The sequence below is a fragment of the Engraulis encrasicolus genome, chromosome 22 (assembly GCF_034702125.1).
Source record: "Engraulis encrasicolus isolate BLACKSEA-1 chromosome 22, IST_EnEncr_1.0, whole genome shotgun sequence".
In the NCBI taxonomy this organism is placed as follows: Eukaryota; Metazoa; Chordata; class Actinopteri; order Clupeiformes; family Engraulidae; genus Engraulis; species Engraulis encrasicolus.
Window position 1 is genome coordinate 16,230,631 of NC_085878.1, and position 20,532 is coordinate 16,251,162.

Sequence of the window (20,532 nt, forward strand, 5' to 3'; positions counted from 1 at the left end):
GACTCACCGCCCTGGAGCTGAAGGAGCCATTAAACTCTACAAAGACCTGAGGCCATTGATAAGGGCACTCCTGGAAGAAGCGGATGACTGATCAAACATATTACTGTTATCATCTGGGTTCATTGTTCCCAATGCTAGACTCTTGCCTTAATCACTACACTGCCTTACTTGCTCTAGGCTACCATCATACAGTCACACAGCATTTTGTGCTACTGAATCACAGGGTCAGGGCTGAAAATGTATAATTGTACATATTATTGTATACCGTATATTAAATGTAGTACTACTGGAGCACAGGACTGGAGAAGAAGTACAACAAGCACTATATAAAAATAAGTTTTGCAGCGAAAATGTCTGGAAATTCAAAATGGCAGACATGGAGCATATCCATCTTTTCAAGAATGAAAAGTGCTCTTTCCCAATCATAATGAATAAGGCTAAGGATAAGCAGGCTTGTTTGTGAAAAAGGTCATTTGTGAAAGGGCAGCATGAATTCTGAAAATGAACTGGAAATGTTACACAGTGCGTCTTTAAATATTAAAGAAAAACTCTACTACTGAAAGGAAAAGTTAAGAAGTAATAAAACAGCCCTGATGCACAATTGCCATCAAGGCAAAGGGATCTCAAACAGTTAACCACTGCCTCCAGGTTAACTTACTCAGATTTGTCTTTTAACTGTCCTTATCAAGTAGTTATTTCATCATATGAAAGTGGAAATGGGCGTAAACACAACTCCAAAAGTTCAGACACTGTATTGTAGTAGCCTACTACTTCCACCTCGTTACTCTGACATCTCTAGTGCCTCATGTTTGCATACTTCAGTGGTTATTCTCAGTACTAAAGTGGCATATACTGGCAAATGTTGATATTCTAGGGTCTATGGGTGCGTTCCAATATGTGACCTTGTGTCCTCCACTTGTGCTTGTGGCCTCGTACCAGGAAGTAATACATTGTAATGACATCAAAAACAACAGCATTATATTTCAATATCTCGCAAAACTCAATTGTAAAGTCATTTTCTCATTTTCAAACAGGATGGTAAATGAAGAATAGTCCGCCAAAAATTGTTTTGGCTAGGCTGACAGCGGGGAAAACGTAATCGTTTTCTCCACAGAGGCGGGGCATCATCAAAACGTGAGGCCACAAGCCCAAGTGGAGGACGCAAGGTCGCATATTGGAAAGCACTGCTGTGTCACCAGGCAAAAATGCCTACTTGGAATTTACCCTAGCAACCTTGAGGAGTTGGGACACACCTCCAATAAGACACACGGGACTACAGAATTAAGGGGTTGAATTTTTTTAATTTAAAATGAGACCACACAATGAGAACACAGCAATCCATGTAAGTAGGGTGAATAACTACCGGTATACACAGCACACTGTAGGTCAATCAACTTGGGCGAGCTGGTTGGAAGGGGCAGGAGAGAACAGCACTAGTCCACAGGTCAGGGGGTGGATGGGAGCCCGATGAGGTCCCCGTCTTTGGGGGAGGGGAAAGCAGCAATAGTCCGATCTGTTAGGTCCCGTCCGGTACCAGCGGGCTGTGCAGCTACATCAAATGTGACCTGAGAGGAGGCATACAGAACACAACACTGTAATCAGGTTAGGCACAAGTATCATTACAAACTTACGCGTGATGACAAACCCACGCCAGGAGAGGGACAAAGCCTGGGCAGCAGCAGAGTAGGGCAGGTACAACGGGCCAGGGCAGGTTGCCGTTCCTAGTTCCAGCATGCATACAGGTAGGGCTCAGGGGTAGTGAAAGAATATGCATTGATGGAGCAACAGAGACAAGCACAGCACTGTTGCAGCAGTTCAGGTGGTTAAAGGGTTAACAGCATGCATAGGGGCAGGGATTGGCACTTGGGGGATAGCAACAATTGCACTGGAAGAGATTGGGGCAGCAACAGCAGCATGGATCAGGTCGGCTCCAGTCACTGTCCAAGTAGTGGTGGGGTCTCCTGGTCAGCTACCCGCATGTGGGTGGGAGACGTGACGCCTTGTTTTTTCGTAACATTGGTTAAAAACCTACAAAACTGTTATTTTCCTTTAAAAAACAAATGTCAATGAAAGAAGATGTGGTACATTATGTTTCATATTAGTCTTAGATGAGAAGAAACATTTTTGTTAAGATTTATGTAAAGGTTTATATGTCAAATTTCCTGCGGTGTGACTGTAACATTAATGAAACAATATATAATAATATATATATAAATTAACCAACAACATTTTGAATAATGTATGAAGCATTTGGCATGATTGCATAAATCTTAACTTTAGATTAAGATATGTGAATGTGGAAAAAACTGTACAGTAATATTAACTACAAGTTCAATTTCGTAACACAAATTGCGTCCTGTGGGGTGACATGTGTGTCAATGTTTGTGAATGGGCAGCTGCAAGGCCAACTACAAGGGTCTTAAAGACTGGCTCCTAACCAGTCAGTACCTCAGTTATTGGAAAGTGCTGTAGAAGGTTAAGGTGACTCTTAACCTCTTAATATGTCTTCATATTGCAATCTTTCTGTCACGCAATGCTTAGGTTCATTTTATGGTGTCCTGTGGTGTGACTGTTCTTATAGGAGGAAAAAAAGTTTTTTTTATTAATGAAAACACATATTAAGATAAAACACAATATCATTATCAAGTTAGCATGAGCTCAGATGTCAGTCATGTATACAAAAGGATTAAAATGGCCATAATGCAGTGAATTCCCTGTGGTGTGACTCCATTTTCCTGCGGTGTGACATGCCTATGCTATGTGTTGATGCAGGACACATTTTCCCAAAAATGGCAAAATTAAGGTGAAATTCCACAGACCACTGAGTGCTTTATTTTTTTCTATTTTTTCCCATTTTTATCCATCATTTTTTTCAGGATTTTTTTTTTTTTTTTTTTGCGTTACGCCCTTAAACGTCAACCACCCATGTATAAACATGGCACACTTAAGGTCAGGGGTGGGTAACCTATGTGTTGAGGACCGTTTGCAGCCCTTGAAGCGTTTTATCCGGCCCCCGATATAATTTTAATGTTATGCATCCTTCACATGAAATATGACATTGTAAAACTGCATTGGCAATACAATCATGTTATATTAAGGGGGCCTAGAGAAGGTGTGGTCTCTTTTAAAGTTTGCTGCCTTCAATATAGACATGAAGTACAGGGGAATATGCTGGTTTGTGTTCATAGTACAGCCCTCTAAGAACTTCTACAGCCCTTGGAGGAATTTGAAGTGGCCCCTCGAATGAAAAAGGTTCCCCACCCCTGATTTAGCTCAAGCAGCACAGCTGATAGGCTAAGGTGGGGAGAGGGAGCATAATAACACTACAGACTCACACGTGAAGACAGACCAACGTTGGGGAGATGTGGTGGCGTTCCGGCAGGAGTGGGTGGGGTACAGTAGGTCGGAGCCGCCTGGTTTCCTGTGGGCTGGGGCTAGAGAAAAAGAGATGGGGAGGTTAGCAAGGTAGTTACGCCAGTGGGGCAAGAGGGGTAAGCACAGCACGGTTGCAGTAGTTCAGGTGACTAGGTTAGTAGCCCATGCAAAGGGAGGGGCCCGGGGGATAGCAGCAGCTCTTGCAATAAGGGGACACAATTTACAGCCATGTTGGGGAACTATAGCAACAGTCATACAGGCAAGGCTCGGGAATAGTAACAGTAGCACATGCAGTGGGCAAGCGCTTCAGAGTTTTAGCAGCTCAGGTGGCTAGGGGAGTAGCAGCATTAATGCAAGCAGGGGTTGGGGGAAGCGATTGGGTGTGTGTGTGCGTATATTGTATTGTAGCCTACATGTCTATATCAGTATGACAGAGTTTGAAAATTGCACATGTGTGAGTGTGTATTGTCTGTGTATTGCACATGCTGTGAATGAATGTGTCAGAGAAAGAATAAGCTTAGTACATTCATGTATGAGTAGGTTAGTGTGTGTGTGTGTGTGTGTGTGTGTGTGTGTGTGTGTGTGTGTGTGTGTGTGTGTGTGTATTGCACATTGGAGACTGCACATTGGAGACTGGTCAAACGCAATTTCAAACTGGTTCTGTGCCAACACTGTTACATAGATTTTTGACAATAAAGTAAGCCTACAGTTGACTTGACTTGATAGCAGCACACACAGAAAGGAGTTAACAGGGCGAGCACAGCAGTTCAGGTGGCCATGGGCCAGCAACATTATTATAATGCTGGCAGGTATCGGGGGTAGCGACAGCAACACAACGATGGGTTACCAGGGGCAAGCGAAGGCAAGGAGGCAATTGCAAGCACAATGTTAAGCATACGGTTGCGGTGTAGCGAGCAAGGGCCAACAGAGCATTAGGCAGGCAGTGACAAGGGGGTATATCGCACAAAGTGACACTTTACCTTACCCAAAGGGCAGAAGGGGGGCTCCGTCCACCGTTTCCCGTCCGTGATGGGGTCCTCCACAGCGATTTCACAGTTTACAACTCCTCCAGTTCTTCACTGTTCCCTCTCGGCTATGTTCCTCTCCGGATAGCTGATGCGTTTAAATTGCACGCCTGCCTACCGCTGGAGTGGTTAATTACTAAAGTGGCTCTCATGGCTTTGCTTTACATTGATTAACAAACTGAATTGGCATGCCAGCGTTTACCAAAGACCTGTTGTTTACTTGCACCTCAGGTGTCGCTGTAATATTGTTCCCCTCGGAAACAACGGAAGTGAATGCAGTTCCGCCTGTGACACGACATTATTGTTTTATCGAGATCTCCAATTAATTATACCGTTATCTCGGGATAACGAAGTGAATTAAAAAAGATGATACTGAGGCCGCTATCGGCTTCCGTATGCTGCACTACTTAAGACTGGATAAAGGCTATACATCTAACAAGAAAGGGTACCCACCAAGGGTATTGAGAATTGGTAGACATTGCAAAAATATTCCTAAGGTGCACCATCTAATTAGGGTTGTGTGTGGTGTAGTGTTGGTGAGATCTCCCACAAGTCACCAGGCAGGCAGACAGATGTTTTTATTCTTTTTTTTTGGGGGGGGGGTGACAAAAGGCCGTAAGCATTGCCCTCTGAAAAGATGTGCACGTTGGCCCTCGTATTTAGATTGCATCTCATTACCGAGATGGTGTACATTGAGCTGCATTCTGATGTAAATCTTGAAGGAATGTACATGGGTATGGTAAATTGGACTTCCAGAAAGCCCATACTGCACAACATCCTGTTAAAATCCTGGTGGTGGCGATGTGCCATGTATTCATTTTTTTCATCCTTTTCTTTTATAGACACCAGACACATTTTTACAGAAGTGAGATGTAGGCCTAGTAATATTCCAGTTGACTCCCTTGATTAACTTAGCTGGATCAGTGAACATGCATTTATACATCGAAGAAAAGCTCCAAAAGTTCATTTTTTTCCACTATTACTATTAACTTTAAGTCATACAAAAACACAAAACAATCCAATCTGAGGAGGAAAACAATGGAATTTTATTTCTTTACAATGTACAATAACCTTAAGAGGAAGGGGTCTTCCAAACGCATTGACTGAGGTAAAGGTGGACAGTTGATAAATATACAGATACGGTTGTTGTTGTAAGTTGTAAGTAACATGAGTGTGCGACAGGTTGGTCAGGCGGCTTGGCTCGGTTTACTTCTTCCACTCCTTGTTCTCGTAGTCCCATTTGTTGGAGAAGCCCTCCACGGGGTTGATCCTCATGTCCAACATCCTCTGCAGCTCCTTCTCCTTCCACTCCTTCTCAAAGGTGAGGGGCACATCACCGTACACTGCATTGGAAACAAACAGGGTGGCATATACTTAGGGCTTTGCGCAATGCTCTGCTAGTACAGTACATTTGAATGGTGATTTACAGTGCCAGACTTTGTGGTTTCACCGAAAAGTCTGGCACGTGACCGAAGTGTGTACGGTGATATATAAACACCTGTGCCTACCCTGGCATGAACACTAATTCTGGGCACAGACAGTAGCAAGGTTTAAATTGAGTAGGTTGAGTTTGATTGGCACACTGGTTTTCATCTCTGTGCCAAATATGTTATTGCAAAGGAGAGGAGGCCTATGTAGGGGTACACTCATACAACAGGAGCCAATACAGAGATGGTGACAAGGGGTCATGTTGAGGACATGGCTTGGCTTATAAGCAGATGAACTATCACATTTGTTTTGTTTTTTTAATCATCAAGTAAACACCGTTCAGTTCTAACTGTGCAACTCATTTAGGTCTAGATTCAATGAACACAATATTGTGGATAATCACAAAGTCAACTCCAGCTTTAGGAAATATTTTAACAACCATATTCACTCAATACCTTTAACCCATTCTTTTAACATGTTTAACTCTTGCCACAAAATGAGAGAGAGAGAGAGACTAGAGGTAGAACATTAGAGGTGACATGGCACTTTGCGACAGCACTGGGAAACGGCAGATATTTTGCAACACACTTCAACTATTGTCTTTGTATAGTGTGTTGGACATTTTCACATTATTAAGCCATTTTTGACAGCAGTGAGCATCCTTTCATTTAAATTCCTCAGGTCGACCTCCCAAAAATGGCTGCCACGGGAAGCCGTGAAAAGGGGAGCGGGGTCATCTCTAGTCTAATGTTCTACCTCTATGGAGAGACCGTTCTTTATGGCATTAGGCTAGATTTCGACTGCAGGGCTTAACGCTCAATTCAGATTTTTCTACCAAGGTCGTTCATATTTCCAATTAAATGCATCTTCTGGGTGATTTCCAACATTAACTTAAACGCCCCAAAAAGTGTCCAACATGCACATTACAGAAACACAATAACATGACACAGAGTGTGAGGAAGATGTTTCAGGAAATAACCTACATTGAGTACCTGGTGATTTTAAAGTTGCTGTAGTACTTGTACCATCTATAGGTCATACTGGAGCCAGGATGTTTAACTTATTTGTTTTAGGGAGTAGATTGAGAAGGACATGGGCAAGGTTTTTAGCCATTGCATTTTGAAGGGCAGTTACAAAGCCAATGTATGTTTGCTACCATTGAGGCATTATTTGTCAACACACTCGGGGTTAAGCTGTGATAATCACACATTTAGTTCAGGGTCATTCCACGCCAAATCAACAAGTGCCCGCGCACTTAGGTCTCAAAAAATTCTGAAAATATTACCAAGTGTACCCATGGTACTTAACACATTCACTACCAAGTCACGTACAAATACGTTTTGCCTCCCATGCGTTGGCTCCCAAACCGTATAATTACGCTTTTACTTTTTTTTATTGGATTCTGAATCTACACATTCTAATTCACATTCGGTGTGATTTTCGTAATAATGTGATGAACAGAACTGACATAGATCATGAAAACACCTACAAAGTCAAAACTCCTACAAAGTCAGGATCTGGATATTTCATCATCTGTGCATTTTATTACACACAGTATTTGAGTTTTATTAATAGCGAATCAAACCGTCTCTGACCACTTCCTGATCACGTCACGTCACGTCTCCATTTACTTCCTAGACCATCAAAACAAAACATGTCCTGTCAGCACAGCCCTTGCTAGCTAGCCTGTTCCTAAACATATGATGGAAGGATAAGGAGTTGTGCTGCCATCAGGATAGGTGTAAAATGGAAGGTTGTAATGAAAAACAGCATGCAACACAGCAGGAACTAACCTTCTTTTGGGTGAGTACTTTGGCACGTCTACTTTTATCTACAGAACGAAAACTGCCAGTCAAGTGACATTAGCTAGCTAGCATTTCAGATGCTCTGAACTGCCTGACCAGGTGATTTTTGCATCAAAGTAGTTTACTTGGAAGGTACTGGAGTTGTTCTTTGGGCAAGAAAATGCATTTAGACCCGCAATTTAAACTCGGAGAGTCAGAGCGCACCCCTGACAAAAAAAGGCTTTATCTCAGTTCGAATGTTCAAAATCGCTATTTTTACCTAAACCAGTGCGTGCTTAAAGTGAAATAACTTCGGAATGAAACAAGCTAGAAACAAACCGTAAAAATATACAGACAGCTGAGTCTTTGGGCTTTCAAACAAGCCCTGACATGTGTCTGTGGGTTGAAGACAAAATATTCGGTGGGTTTTCAAAAAATGACATAAAATGATGAAATTGTCTGGGAGTCTACGGTTGAATTCCAAAAAACGGCTGGTATTGAATGTGTTAAGAGAAACACTGTAAATGTATTTGGATGTAAGATGTATACTCTCCGTGTTACAGCCAATTTTACTGGGGGAGGGGGGTGCCCATTTTGTTCACACTCTTTTTTTTGTCAAAGTTCACAAGCCCCTAGCTCAATAACTAAACCATGTAGGAAGCTCAAATTTGGCATGCTGGTACATAGATAGGAATAGTTTGTTGCTAAACTGACAGTTTTGGTCTGTATGATCCTGCATTGTCATAGCATTCCCTCAAAGACAATACAAATTGTACTGGAGTTTTTGGCTGTGCTCTGTTTAGGCCTTCAGAAGACATATTTGTGCCCAACATAGCCTCATTATTTTTTTCCCTTGTAGATACAAGTAGAAACACTCCCACAAAAATCTATAAATAGAAAGGAAACCCCATCAGTGTTTGACCAGAAGACCTCACAAGTCTGACAAATCATTTTGGGTGTCATTTTCAGAGCACCAGAACACCTTGTGGGATTGTCCAAAGATTTTTATTTTATTTTTTTCTTCATTCTCCAAGAAGTCTTCTTTTTAAAAATGCCAATGAGACTTGTCTTATGTTAGCCTGATAAACCAGACTAAATGTGGATGTCTAATTTAGTCTGGCCTCGATGCATAATAAATTCCGAAGATTGTTGATGAGAACAACCTTCCCTCAAAACCCTGCCCGCTTTGATTCAAAACACATCTTTGCGTTGTAATTGGTTTGCCAGATTCATGGCATTCTGGCTTCATTGAATCATTATGCGAGGCCAGACCCACCCGTAGACAAAACATTTTGCTGTATAGTGGGTGGCGCTGGTTCTCCAGGCTAGTCTTATGTGATGTTTTCGTTTTTAATTTCCACCCTGAACATGGGCAAAATGCAAAAAGAGAGCAACATGTTTTCTATAACATTTAATGTAAAGACTAAATAATCAAATGCAAATTTTGCCCAGACATGATCACCCGAGAGTCCTTGTGCAGGGGTGCAGGTATCCCTTTCAATTTCAATGATTTCAGGAGCGTTCAATGTGGGAGCAGGTTCGCACACCAAAAGAGACAGTAGGTCAGGCACAAAGAGTCATATTGTTACTTTTTTTGACCAGCAGATGGCAGCGGAAGAAACGCATTAAAAACATATTGCTCTCAATGTGCATGGTGCCCATGTTCAGGTTGGAAATTAAATAAGAAAACATCACATAAGACAAGTCTCATTGGCATTTTTAAAAAGAAGAATTCATGGAGAATGAAGAAAAAAATAAAATAAAAATCTGTGGACAATCCCACAAGGGGTTCTGGAGCTCTGAAAATGACACCCAAAATGATTTGTCAGACTTGTGAGGTCTTCTTTTCAAACACTGATGGGGTTTCCTTTCTATTTATAGATTTTTATGAGAGTGTTCCTACTTGTCTCTACAAGGGAAAAAAATCAAGAGGCTATGTTGGGCACAAATATGTCTTCTGAAGGCCTAAACAGAGCACAGCCAAAAACTCCAGTACAATTTGTATCATCTTTGAGGGAATGCTATGACAATGCAGGATCATACAGACCAAAACTGACAGTTTAGCAACAAACTATTCCTATCTATGAACCAGCATGCCAAAAATGAGCTTCCTACATGGTTTAGTTATTGAGCTAGGGGCTTGTGAACTTTGACAAAAAAAAGAGTGTGAACAAAATGGGCACCCCCCTCCCCCAGTAAAATTGGCTGTAACACGGAGAGTATACATCTTACATTCAAATAAATGTACAGTGTTTCTCTTAAGTACCATGGGTACACTTGGTAATATTTTCAGAATCTTTTGAGACCTAAGTGTGCGGGCACTTGTTGATTTGGCGTGGAATGACCCTTCAGTGTTTTTTCTGCTCAATTAATGACACGCAAGTCGTGTGAATTTGACCTGGCCGTTCAGACTGAATTACTGGATTACATATTCAAACAGCCTTGCTTGTATTTAAAATGAAAAATAAAACAAGCACCCCCCCCCCCCTCGCCAAAGTTGCAATGGACAAGGCTGCCATAAAAATAAAGACAACTATGACAGCTTCACTCCTAAAAGGGTAACCTAGTTCAAGCATTACACTGGTGCTCCGAAGTTCATTAACCTTTGGAGTTGACCTCATTTTCAAGCATATTTCTGGTGGCCACAAATCTGATATGCATCCAATTGTGGACACGAAACAGGTTCTGAAGAACTCAGCGCCTCTTCAGCTACTGTGCTTGTGAAAGTTACCGGTAATAAAAATATCCCTTCTCTTTCATGTGAACACATACAACTCAGAAGCATGGCCAACAGAGTGGGATATGCCTTACAATTGATCTTGCAGTGTTCAACAACATGTATAACTTAAAACTCACGACGAACACCCGGCCACAGTGTATAAATGCTGCATCTAGTGTAAATGCAGAGTATATTTACCAGAATGACAACCAAGCCAAACTGTATTATTAAAGGACCTGTGTAATGTAGTACTGTAGTGTAGTAGTGGAGTCTTTTCAACGGCCATTACAGCATTCCACTGGTGGAACAGAACCAAACACATTATGAGGTTAAGGGGATCTGATGACGTACCAAACTTCCTCTGCCAAAGCACAATGAGTCCTGTGAAGCCACAGAAGAACAGCATCCCAGCTATTACAGACTTCCACTCTCCTGAGCCCTGGTGCATCTCAGCATAGCTCTTGCAGAAGCTGATGCGGTACACTGAAAAAAACAAACAAAAACAATTTGCTTACTTTTTGACAGGCCATATGGTTGTGGAACATTATTCTTTGCCCATAATGCATACACATAAATGACAGCTGATGAATACATACGTGCAATTTTCTCCTCATTGGACAGTGATGCCCAGGAGCCCTTCTCCTTCTCTTTCAGAGACTGCTGGTCAGCACTCAGCTCCTGCACAAACCGGATGTCTGGAAGTGGGTTTTCCGTGCGGTCAAAATATGCAGGGAGTGTGTAAGGTTCCAGCTTTGCAACCCCTAGAAAAGAAACGTAGATTCATGGTTATACAGTGACACTATTAGCACGAATCATGAACATAGATGAATAAATGCAATTGGAGTGTTCATAAATTAATTTAGCATAACTTACCATGTCCACCTCGTAGACAGACTGAGGTGGAGATGGCCCTTTTACCAAGGGCACTGAGGGCTCTTGTTGCCAGCATTCTGTAAACACAACACAGTCACTGTTTAACAGCATCATATCAAAGTAATACACCCTAATCGTCTTGAAACGTAGCATTAAAAAAGGTGTGCATAAAAAAATGCCCATATCCATCGTTGTCAGCAGAACGCTGTCAAATGATGGCAAACAAAGCGCTAAACAGTTGCTGTGTATGATATGTTGGGAGTTGTTTGACATAGTAAACAACAGTATTTTAGCTCATTGGAGGTAAAAGCTTTTTCCACCACGGTTGACTGGAAAAGGGTCCCATTCGGGTAAGATGAAGAAATACATACATTAAGTTAAAGTCAGGTTATGGCAGCACATAGTTAGCTCACCGGTATAACGCTAGGGTGGTTAGCAAGCTAGCTAGCAGGATGGAAACGACACAAGGTCATTTCAGGATTAGGAGATTCATTGGCTGGCCAGCAAGTTTTTGTATTACACTAATATAACACCGTACAGCTCTGTATGACTTGCGGTTACGACTACGATTCTTTATATCATAAATTCACACATCACATTCCACAAAACTGCGCGTTTTTCAATATAGCATTCGGCATCATAGCATGCCTTTCTATGTAGGTTACTGCTAGCTAGCTTCTCCACATAAAGCGTCACTAGCGCTGGCGTTACCCAATGTCATTTTCTCATTGTTGACGAAATACTTATTTTGCTCTTCATTGTCTCTGGGATTACACGGCGTATACACAAAGTCCTCTTTCGCTATCATCCCCTAATAACAATAATTGTAAGGAGAGTTAGATTTTAAAGTCCCACATCAACATACCTAATTTTTGCTCCCGGTTGCCTCGAACTGAAGACGTAAAGGAAGTGGCCAACGGAGTATGCTAAGCGCACGCGCAGCTGCGCACTACGGATTGGCTGTTGACGTGCAAAGTTGAAAGGTTAAATTTTAACGTGTCCTTATGGTGTTACTAAAACATTATGACACGTTTCTGTATATATTGTAAGTCTTTACTAGCGTTGAAGAAAAATAAATTATCGGGTAGGTGCTGATATTTTGTTATATCTGAAACTGTCGCTTATCAGTAGCCATTATGGCTCACGCAGAAGTCGCGTGATTCAATTCACTTGCATTTGCGTCTGACGCCTGCACAAGCCTTTTCGCTGCACCAAAATGGTTGTCTTTGCATGGTATGTGTCTTTTGTACCAAAATGCTTTGCGGTAACTCGCCGATGATCCGCTTGGATCCAACAGTGTGGCATGTAATGCTAGTGGGAAGTTTGAGAAATCCTTTTCTTTTGCGTCTGGAAGTTTTCGCTTGGATGACTGTAAATTGCGATTGAATTGGCAAGGGAAACCGTGGACATCTGGCTCAATATAAATTGGCAGGTCAGGTTAATAAACGCGACACTGCTATGATATTCATCAGTTAGCTAGCTAAAGGCTTAGCCTAGCTTGATAGAAACCTGTAGTATTTCGCCTTGAATCGTTTTCAATAGTTACCAAGACAAGTGCTGCTACTGTGGATCCACTCATTCGGCTTGAAAATGCCAATTAAATTGACAACACAGGCGTACTGTAAAATGCTCCTACACGCCGCCAAATACCCCCACTGCTCCGTTAATGGACTTTTTGTAGCCGAAAAACAGAAGGAGAAGAAGAAAGATAGTCACAATGTTCCTGTCCTATGTGTGGATTGTGTACCTCTCTTCCATGGTACCCTCGCGCTAGCGCCGATGTTGGAAGTAGCGCTGACACTGGTAAGAAATGATTTTGTTTTGAAATTGGTTTCAGTCATTTGAGGGTGGATTTTACTCTTTTGAGAACTTGTTGAAAGTAGTGTCGTGCACGGTAATACACGACCTGGATGGGTTACGCACACAGTTGTTGCTTTGTGCTGCATTCTGGTAGCCTCTATGTTTGTAAACAGTCGTTTATATTCTGTTTCTTTCCCTAAACGTTTCCTAACAGATTGACACATGGTGTAAAGAGAACAGATACGTGATAGCAGGATATTACCAGGCTAATGAACGCTCGAAAGATTCAAAGTAAGTCACACTGAGTGTGTTGTATTATACCACAAACGGATGCTTACGTTGTGTTTTATCAGTATAATTTGGTAAGGAAGCCTGTTGTATTGTCTGGCAGTGTAGTTTTAAATTCTAACCATACGTCTCTTTTTTTAACAGAGCAAACCAAGTGGCTGAAAAAGTAGTTGCAAGGATTTCTGAACACTTCAATGAAGCTGTAATGATTATCGTGAGTTCTTTACTTAACTGTATGCTAAGATGCATTTGTGTATCTCTTGCTACAGATATTAAGGCAAAGATGATTATAACACATGATGGGTGTGTGTGTGTTATTTCGTGCAGGTTGACAACAGCCGTTTCACCATGGGATGCTTCGAACCTATTGTAAATATCTTTGACCATCATGAAAACAAGTGGAAATGCAGGGATCCAAATGTGTAAGTTTGTTTCCAACGCAAATGGCCTCTGCAAAGTACTTCCTTATGGTGCACTACCAGAGATGACGAAATACGTATTGAGAGATGAGGGTATTTCTCAACACATCTCGGTGCGCTTCCTTTCCTAACAACACTAACCTCCATCCTCCAATACTCCTCATCTGCATGTGATTAAAGAACTGGAGCATGCTGCATTTTGGTCTTTCATTAGTGCAAACATAAGTGAATAAAATTTCACTGCCATTACATCTCACATACATACCCTGTGGACGATGTAGCATTGTTGAAGCGTTAGTCACTTGTGTTTGCACCAAACAAATAGTCAAGCTGCAGACAAGTGGTCAAGCCTTAGTGTGCTTTATTCTCACTTATGTTTGCACCAAATTGGTAAAATACGGATGAAAGAACAACCTGTAGCATGCTCTGGTCTTCCCTTCACATGCAACTGGGAATTGTTGGAGGATGGAGATTAGTGTGCTTCAGACCTTTCCTTCACAATTCCTGTCCTGCTGTGACACACCAGCCAGTTGATGGATGTGTACAGGCCATATTCCAGACAAATGCAACATGTTTCCTGCAACAGAAAAGGAATGCGCTATACAGCCTGTAATGATAACAAGCCATGAGCCTATGGCAGCTGAGAGAGAATCCACGTACCAATGAAACATGGTCACAATTGGATAATTGGCGGAACACACCTACCATTGAAACAAACATACCCGGTCTGTTGCAGAATGATTTGCTATGTTGCAGTCAAACAAGTTGTTCAATCAGGAAACCGTAGAAGACCCATGCACCGGCTAAACATGGCCATACACTCTCCTTGTTACATCTCCCAGCTGCTCTTTGTTTACTCTACATATTACATTTAGGCTGTTTATCCTGAATTAGAGAATAAAAGTGTCTGGTTAGTGCAATATAGTGCACATTGAGAGAATGCAACAGCGTTAATACTTGGCTGTCGATTAACAAAGGGAGCACAATCTCCATTTAAAGTGCAACAGTGCCAGATTACATAGTGCTTTAAGTGCAGAAGGCCCGAGTATGTGGGGAGCCTATGGCATTTCTAATCTTCACAGGTAGCCAAATTACCAGAGACTGTATTATGAAACATTGAGTAGCCATGCCTTTTCCCCCTTAACATGTTCTTGAGTCATTGTAGAGATGATATATGATCCAGTAATTCAGCCTTGTTGACTATACCATCACCCGTCTTATGGCTGTGTTGTGTTTTCACAACAGTTTAAGTTAAGATGTGACTGTGCCATTGGTCTTGCAGAGATTCTCTTGTAGATAACCTGCCGTCATGTCTCTTGTGTGCTCATATAACTGTTGGTTGAGATGCAACTTGAGTGACATTTGAGTCCTTGCAAAGATATTGTGACCTATATCAATTATGCTCTGCTGAGACCACACCACCGGCTTGTCTTATCTGTGGTATTACAGCTAAGTTGATTGAGATGTGACTGGGTGTGATTTGTCTGGGCAGAGACTCGTATGAGGACTGGGAGGAGGCCCAGAGGATAACCTCCACGCTGCTGGAGAGCCGGGCATATGAGAGCCTCATCGACTTCGACAACCACCTGGACGACCTCAGGAACGACTGGACTAACCCTGAAGTCAACAAGTCCGTCCTGCATCTCTGCTAAAAAGAAATATATATGTATGCCTTTCCTCCTCAGTGACCTGCAAAGCCATCTATGCCAAAGGGGGCAATCCCTGGTGTACTGTGGGAAATGATTGACGTGTGGGCAGCTCTGTGGTCTGTACACGCACAGTAGAAGTGTTTGTTTTTTTCCCCTTCCTAAAATACGACTGACGTTGCAATCACAGTTAGTCACTGATAAGATGGGACTCCCCTTTTTTGTGGTAAAAAGAAATTACTGTTTCTGAGAAGATATATTTTCAGGTTGGGCTTGAATATGCACATTTCTAGGGGATAATGATGAGTTTTGTTTTTGTTTGTTTTTTTGTTAAAATGAAAGTATTTTCAGTTTCTGTATAATAATAAGATGAGGATGGACATAATGAACCATAGTAATTACTCAGTAAATTGTGCAACAAAGTTGTCAGATGTATTGAATTTAAATTAAAACAGATTTACTTAACTTCTTAAGTCTTAATATATATGTTGTTTATAAGGTTCTCCTTGTTTATTTACCCGTAGTTATGACGTAGCCTGAACACCATGTCGAGGTTGTGACACCTTGATTTTTAATGTAATATCTTTGGCTAATCTGCAAATTTGAAATCTTTTATCACCGTTGAAACACAATAGCTGGCTTGAAGATCGCAGTTACATTTGTTTGTAAAAAAAAAAGGGATTTCAATGAATGTAAAATAAAACCTTTTTGAGAGAAATGTTCCTGTGTGTACTTGTTTTGATGGAGAACAACGTCTCTCAGTCTCTGGCCTAACAGACTGTATGGTGTATGGAAAGATACACAATCAGCATTTTGAGTTATTGGGACCTCAATCTGTTTTTTTGTCAAAATTTGTCAGAGCCACTCCCTGAGAGTAAATAGAGTGGAGCCACTGAACGATGGGCAGAACCTTTCATTCTCTGCTGACTGGGATTTGCCAGAGCCTGGGATTTGCTCTGGGTGATTTGTGTGCTGAAGGCTCCATCTAGTTGTGGTTCCCTGAATTTGCTATATTTCTTTGCTTACACGGAAGTTGGCGGAAGTGAGAACATTACAAAGATGAATATTTCGCGGGAGTTGTAGCTCTGCTCCCCAGTTAGTCTTACTTTACATTTTTCTACATCGTGGAATTGTAACATACACATTCAAACAATCTCCATATCCAATGGATCCGTCTGAAGTAGAATTCCTTGCTGAAAAACAAATGGTTCAGATCATACCTAACTTCAGCCTTGACAAAGTTTATTTGATTGGGGTAAGTTAGCTAGCCTAAAAGCTAGCATGGCTTTACGCACATTGTCAGTGTTGTTGTTTACCAACCAGTGAACATCAATTTCATTTCTTACTAACCTGCTGCTTTTAAATTCCTCCTGCTGTACCACCAAGTACTTTTACGAGCATGCTTCGTTCATAATAAAGTTGTAGTTACAATGTGGAGTTTTTGGCATAGGCACCGAACGTTGTTGTTGTGTACCCTTTAGGGCGATTTGGGTCCCTTCAATCCTGGTTTGCCAGTCGAAGTCCCCGTGTGGTTGGCTCTCAATTTCAAGCAGAGACAGAAATGCAGGATTGTTCCACCGGATTGGATGGATGTTCGTAAGTATAGTAGATATGGAAATGTCTATGACAGTTGAGTAAGTGCACTAAAGTGTCCTGAACTGTGATGATTACCTCCTCATCATCCCTTACTAGAAAAACTCGAGGAGATCCGTGATCAGGAAAGGAGAGAGGACACCTTCACACCAATACCTAGTCCATACTACATGGAGCTTACCAAACTCTTACTGAATCAGTGAGTACAACAAACATTGCAGATCTCTTGGTTAGAACTGTTCAGTGTTCAATATTACACTTTTATTACACTACTTCAGTACCTTGGTTGAACACTTAACGTTCAGCCACAGCCCTTATAGAAATCTGTGGTTCAGCCAAGGGTAATCATAGAATCAGACACAGATATTCAGAGTTCAGATGAAGAAATTGGACCATACAATAGTGTGAGCATTTGTTGTATGAGCATGGTCGTGTAGCATTTGTGTGAGCATGGTCTGGCATATTTAGTGTGTAGTTTCTAGGTGTCAAAACCCAGTTCAGCTGTTAAAAAAGGGGGGCAATCGCTATTCCGACATACCGCTATTCCGACAGCCGACATACCGTAAGGTTAAGGTTAGGGTTAGGGTCAGGGTCAGGGTCAGGGTTAGGGTTAGGGTTAGGGTAACTGTATGCACTCTCCCTAAACTGGTTAAAGCTGAGCAACGTAGCACAACCCAAAGACATTGCATAACTCGCGCCGGTATTCCGACAATAGACATCAATGTCGGAATAGTGACATGTCGGAATAGCGCCACGTAACCGTTAAAAAAACCCTGCCAGTTTCCTTCTGATGCAAGTGACTACTATATGGCCTACCTGTCTTGAGTAGGCCAGCTGATTCATAGCTGGTTGTTGGATCAAATTTGTGACCAAGGTTTTACGACCTGAACCCAGGACTGGCACTTCTGGTCATTTTTTGTTTTGTTTTGTACAAGTGGTGGATAAGTCAAAGGCTTGTGCTTCTTTGCAGTGCTGCTGACAACATCCCTAAAGCTGACGAGATCCGCACACTGGTGAAGGACATCTGGGATACCCGCATCGCCAAGCTGCGCCTGTCCATTGACAGCTTCATCAGTCAGCAGGAAGCCCATGCCAAGGTACACGACTTCCCTTGGTGTTGTAACTGTTCACTACGTGTTGCTGTATGATTTAGCACGCACAGAGAGGACTAAACCTGCTCTCTGGACACATTTGTGGACTTACCTCCTGTACCATTACCTGCATTATTTGATTCTAGTGTAGTATGTTACTAGTGTAGTACATTACATGGAGTCTCAGAGCTGGTTCAGTTAAAGGGGTATGCCACTATTTTGGGGCTTAATACAGTTAAAATCGTTGGCCAGGGTTTATAAAGGTGGTAAAGTGTCTTATTTTCCATATTAAGCGTTGTCTTGCTTTAAGACAAGTTAAAAGAGGGAATATGTCGCTAAGCTAGTGAAAGTCAATGGATCCGTGTAGCATGCTACAATGCTACACCGTTAACTAGCTTGAACACATATTCCCTCTTTTAACTTGTCTTAAAGCAAGACAACGCTTAACATGAAAAATAAGACACTTAACCTCCTTAATAAACCCCAGCCAACGATTTTAACTGTATTAAGCCCCAAAATAGTGGCATACCCCTTTAATGATTCAGTTTGATGGATTATTATAATGCTGGTTATAGTCTGTGAAAGCCCACCTGGAAAACTCCCATGGTCATTGTGACACAGCACTCCAGCACACAGTGCTTACATCACACAACAAAATAGCATTTATGCCTCACCTGTGCACGGGGACATCCACTTTTTTTTATTGTTATGTCACCCGAAACGTTACATAAACAAAAAATATCCTGGTTGAAGCAGACTTTTTCATCTCTTATCTAGTAATTTGGTTGTCCTACTCCCAGACCAGACGTTTTTTTAGATGTGCAGGCTTTAAACTACTCCTACACCACAAGGGCGCTCCCCCCTTGGAGTGGATACGGAGAACTCGAGCCCATGGTCACTCTCCATGGCCGACCCTGACCCCATGACTGCCATAACATGTATGCTGTTTTCGTCCTTTCTTCCTCTCACAGCTTGACAACCTGACCCTGATGGAGATCAACACCACCCGTTCCTTCCTTCTGGACTCCCTAAACAGCATGTACAAGCTGCGCTCCAACACCCAGCCCGGCTCCTCGGCAGAGAAGACTATGGACTTCTAGACTGACTGGGATTTTGCAGCACAAAGTCACTTCAAAAGCGCACTTAAAATAATAGCAGCATTGCCAGATCTAGACCTGACCTGCCTTACTGACTGTGTTTCTTGGTGTGACTGGCTTGTTAAGGGTAGTGCACAGCCAAAGGGACTGCTACTCTTCGTATGGAGGCTGTACTGCTTAAAGCATATCCACACACCGTTTCCTGTTTACCTCGTAGGATCTTACCTATCCTCTTTGTCCAAGTCAGTCTTTACCCTCCTGTCCTTTCCTATAGCCCCCAGCTTTGTGACATAAGGCTCGAAGCCATTGATAAAAATCTGTCATTCAACATCTTGCGAAAACATAGTTCAGAGGTCAATCTCTCATTTGCAGTCAGAATTTTGAGTGGGAGAAAACTCCCTAAAGATGGCTCTGCGCTGGTTGACAGAAGGGGAAACTGATTTGTTTCCTCCACGTAGCTGAGGCGACACTGAGGGCATATGCCACAGTAAAGGATGGGAGGGCGACTGGCCGCCTATGAAGCTATGACAACCATCTGGGCCAAATGAGGGTGTAGGGCAGGCAGTTCTCCAGCACATTCACAAGGCTGTATTACAGCGTGAGCAACATTTGAAAACACATCCGGACTGGTTTTTATGACCCTTAAAAAAAGAAGAAAAGGTGGGTCATCATAAGTAGCCTATGAATAAATATTTTACACTTGCACCCTGACGTGTGCAGAGATACATTTATATTTTTGTAGAGATTGTAAACACAACTAATGCATTCAACTAACAGATTTGATAGAAACCCATATTACCTGTTTCATCAGTGAGATATTATTAAATAATAATGTCTGTATGTGTACAAACCAATGGCTGTCTTCTTTATTTGACATATCAACATTACATTTTTGCGGTCATCACAGGGGCATAGGTTTTAACAGTAAACTGAAGTGCCCCTGATAATGTATCTTAATGATAAAGTCAACCGACTAGCCGTAGTAGTATCTTTATTGCCCCCCATGGGGGAAATTTCTTTCAGGAACTTGCTCATGACACATGAGGGAAAGTCAATACAATTGGATCCTACCCCCTCTATCGTTACCCTAAGACACACATTTGTCCCTAAACATGACAACGACATGGACATCGGACATAGACAGGTGTCAACCATCATCAACGATCAGCAGTCCTAGTCTGGCCGATAGCATATAGGGTAAGGGCAAAAACAGCAAGGGGTAAGATCAAAAAATAAATGGCAGATAAAAGCTATATACCGTTGTGCTCAGAATAATAGCAGTGTCTTTACAAAGGTGAGCCCAAGTCTCTCACTCAGGGGCGTAAAGTATGCTTGAGGTACTTGCGTTACGCCAGTGCACTCACTGTAAAGTATACAGAAATTGGGGGAAATAA

General features: G+C 42.0%; 3 protein-coding genes and 1 long non-coding RNA gene across 4 annotated transcripts; 2 read left to right on the forward strand and 2 right to left on the reverse strand.

The window, feature by feature from the left end:
- Nucleotides 1-1,291: 1,291 nt before the first annotated feature.
- On the reverse strand, nt 1,292-4,663 carry LOC134438253 (uncharacterized). The gene is made up of 3 exons (XR_010032542.1): nt 4,356-4,663; nt 3,336-3,434; nt 1,292-1,565 (listed from the first exon to the last, which is right to left on the reverse strand). It is a non-coding gene; the product is annotated as an uncharacterized LOC134438253 (long non-coding RNA).
- A 761-nt stretch (nt 4,664-5,424) lies between these two features.
- LOC134438924 (cytochrome c oxidase subunit 4 isoform 1, mitochondrial) lies at nt 5,425-12,163 on the reverse strand. Its single transcript, XM_063188649.1, has 5 exons — nt 12,070-12,163; nt 11,205-11,281; nt 10,928-11,092; nt 10,683-10,814; nt 5,425-5,743 (listed from the first exon to the last, which is right to left on the reverse strand). Exons 2-5 carry the CDS (start codon nt 11,278-11,280, stop codon nt 5,607-5,609), a joined length of 510 nt encoding a protein of 169 aa, XP_063044719.1. The 5' UTR covers nt 11,281; nt 12,070-12,163; the 3' UTR covers nt 5,425-5,606.
- A 539-nt stretch (nt 12,164-12,702) lies between these two features.
- On the forward strand, nt 12,703-16,075 carry emc8 (ER membrane protein complex subunit 8). The gene is made up of 5 exons (XM_063188648.1): nt 12,703-13,007; nt 13,219-13,295; nt 13,437-13,506; nt 13,620-13,714; nt 15,204-16,075. Exons 1-5 carry the CDS (start codon nt 12,795-12,797, stop codon nt 15,361-15,363), a joined length of 615 nt encoding a protein of 204 aa, XP_063044718.1. The 5' UTR covers nt 12,703-12,794; the 3' UTR covers nt 15,364-16,075.
- A 320-nt stretch (nt 16,076-16,395) lies between these two features.
- gins2 (GINS complex subunit 2) lies at nt 16,396-19,992 on the forward strand. Its single transcript, XM_063187766.1, has 5 exons — nt 16,396-16,612; nt 16,839-16,953; nt 17,050-17,149; nt 17,921-18,047; nt 19,013-19,992. The coding sequence occupies exons 1-5, from the start codon at nt 16,523-16,525 to the stop codon at nt 19,139-19,141; spliced, it is 561 nt and encodes a 186-aa protein (XP_063043836.1). The 5' UTR covers nt 16,396-16,522; the 3' UTR covers nt 19,142-19,992.
- Nucleotides 19,993-20,532: the final 540 nt, after the last annotated feature.

Excerpts from the sequence above, each read along its gene's own strand:
- LOC134438924 (XM_063188649.1), bottom strand. The coding sequence starts at position 11,280 with ATGCTGGCAACAAGAGCCCTCAGTGCCCTTGGTAAAAGGGCCATCTCC. Across the intron at positions 11,093-11,204 it reads CTGTCTACGAGGTGGACATG|GGGTTGCAAAGCTGGAACCT; the intron begins GTAAGTTATGCT and ends TTTCTTTTCTAG. Across the intron at positions 10,815-10,927 it reads CAATGAGGAGAAAATTGCAC|TGTACCGCATCAGCTTCTGC; the intron begins GTATGTATTCAT and ends TGTTTTTTTCAG.
- emc8 (XM_063188648.1), top strand. The coding sequence starts at position 12,795 with ATGCCAATTAAATTGACAACACAGGCGTACTGTAAAATGCTCCTACAC. Across the intron at positions 13,008-13,218 it reads TGGAAGTAGCGCTGACACTG|ATTGACACATGGTGTAAAGA; the intron begins GTAAGAAATGAT and ends GTTTCCTAACAG. Across the intron at positions 13,715-15,203 it reads AAATGCAGGGATCCAAATGT|AGACTCGTATGAGGACTGGG; the intron begins GTAAGTTTGTTT and ends TTGTCTGGGCAG.
- gins2 (XM_063187766.1), top strand. The coding sequence starts at position 16,523 with ATGGATCCGTCTGAAGTAGAATTCCTTGCTGAAAAACAAATGGTTCAG. Across the intron at positions 17,150-17,920 it reads ACCAAACTCTTACTGAATCA|TGCTGCTGACAACATCCCTA; the intron begins GTGAGTACAACA and ends GCTTCTTTGCAG. Across the intron at positions 18,048-19,012 it reads AGCAGGAAGCCCATGCCAAG|CTTGACAACCTGACCCTGAT; the intron begins GTACACGACTTC and ends TTCCTCTCACAG.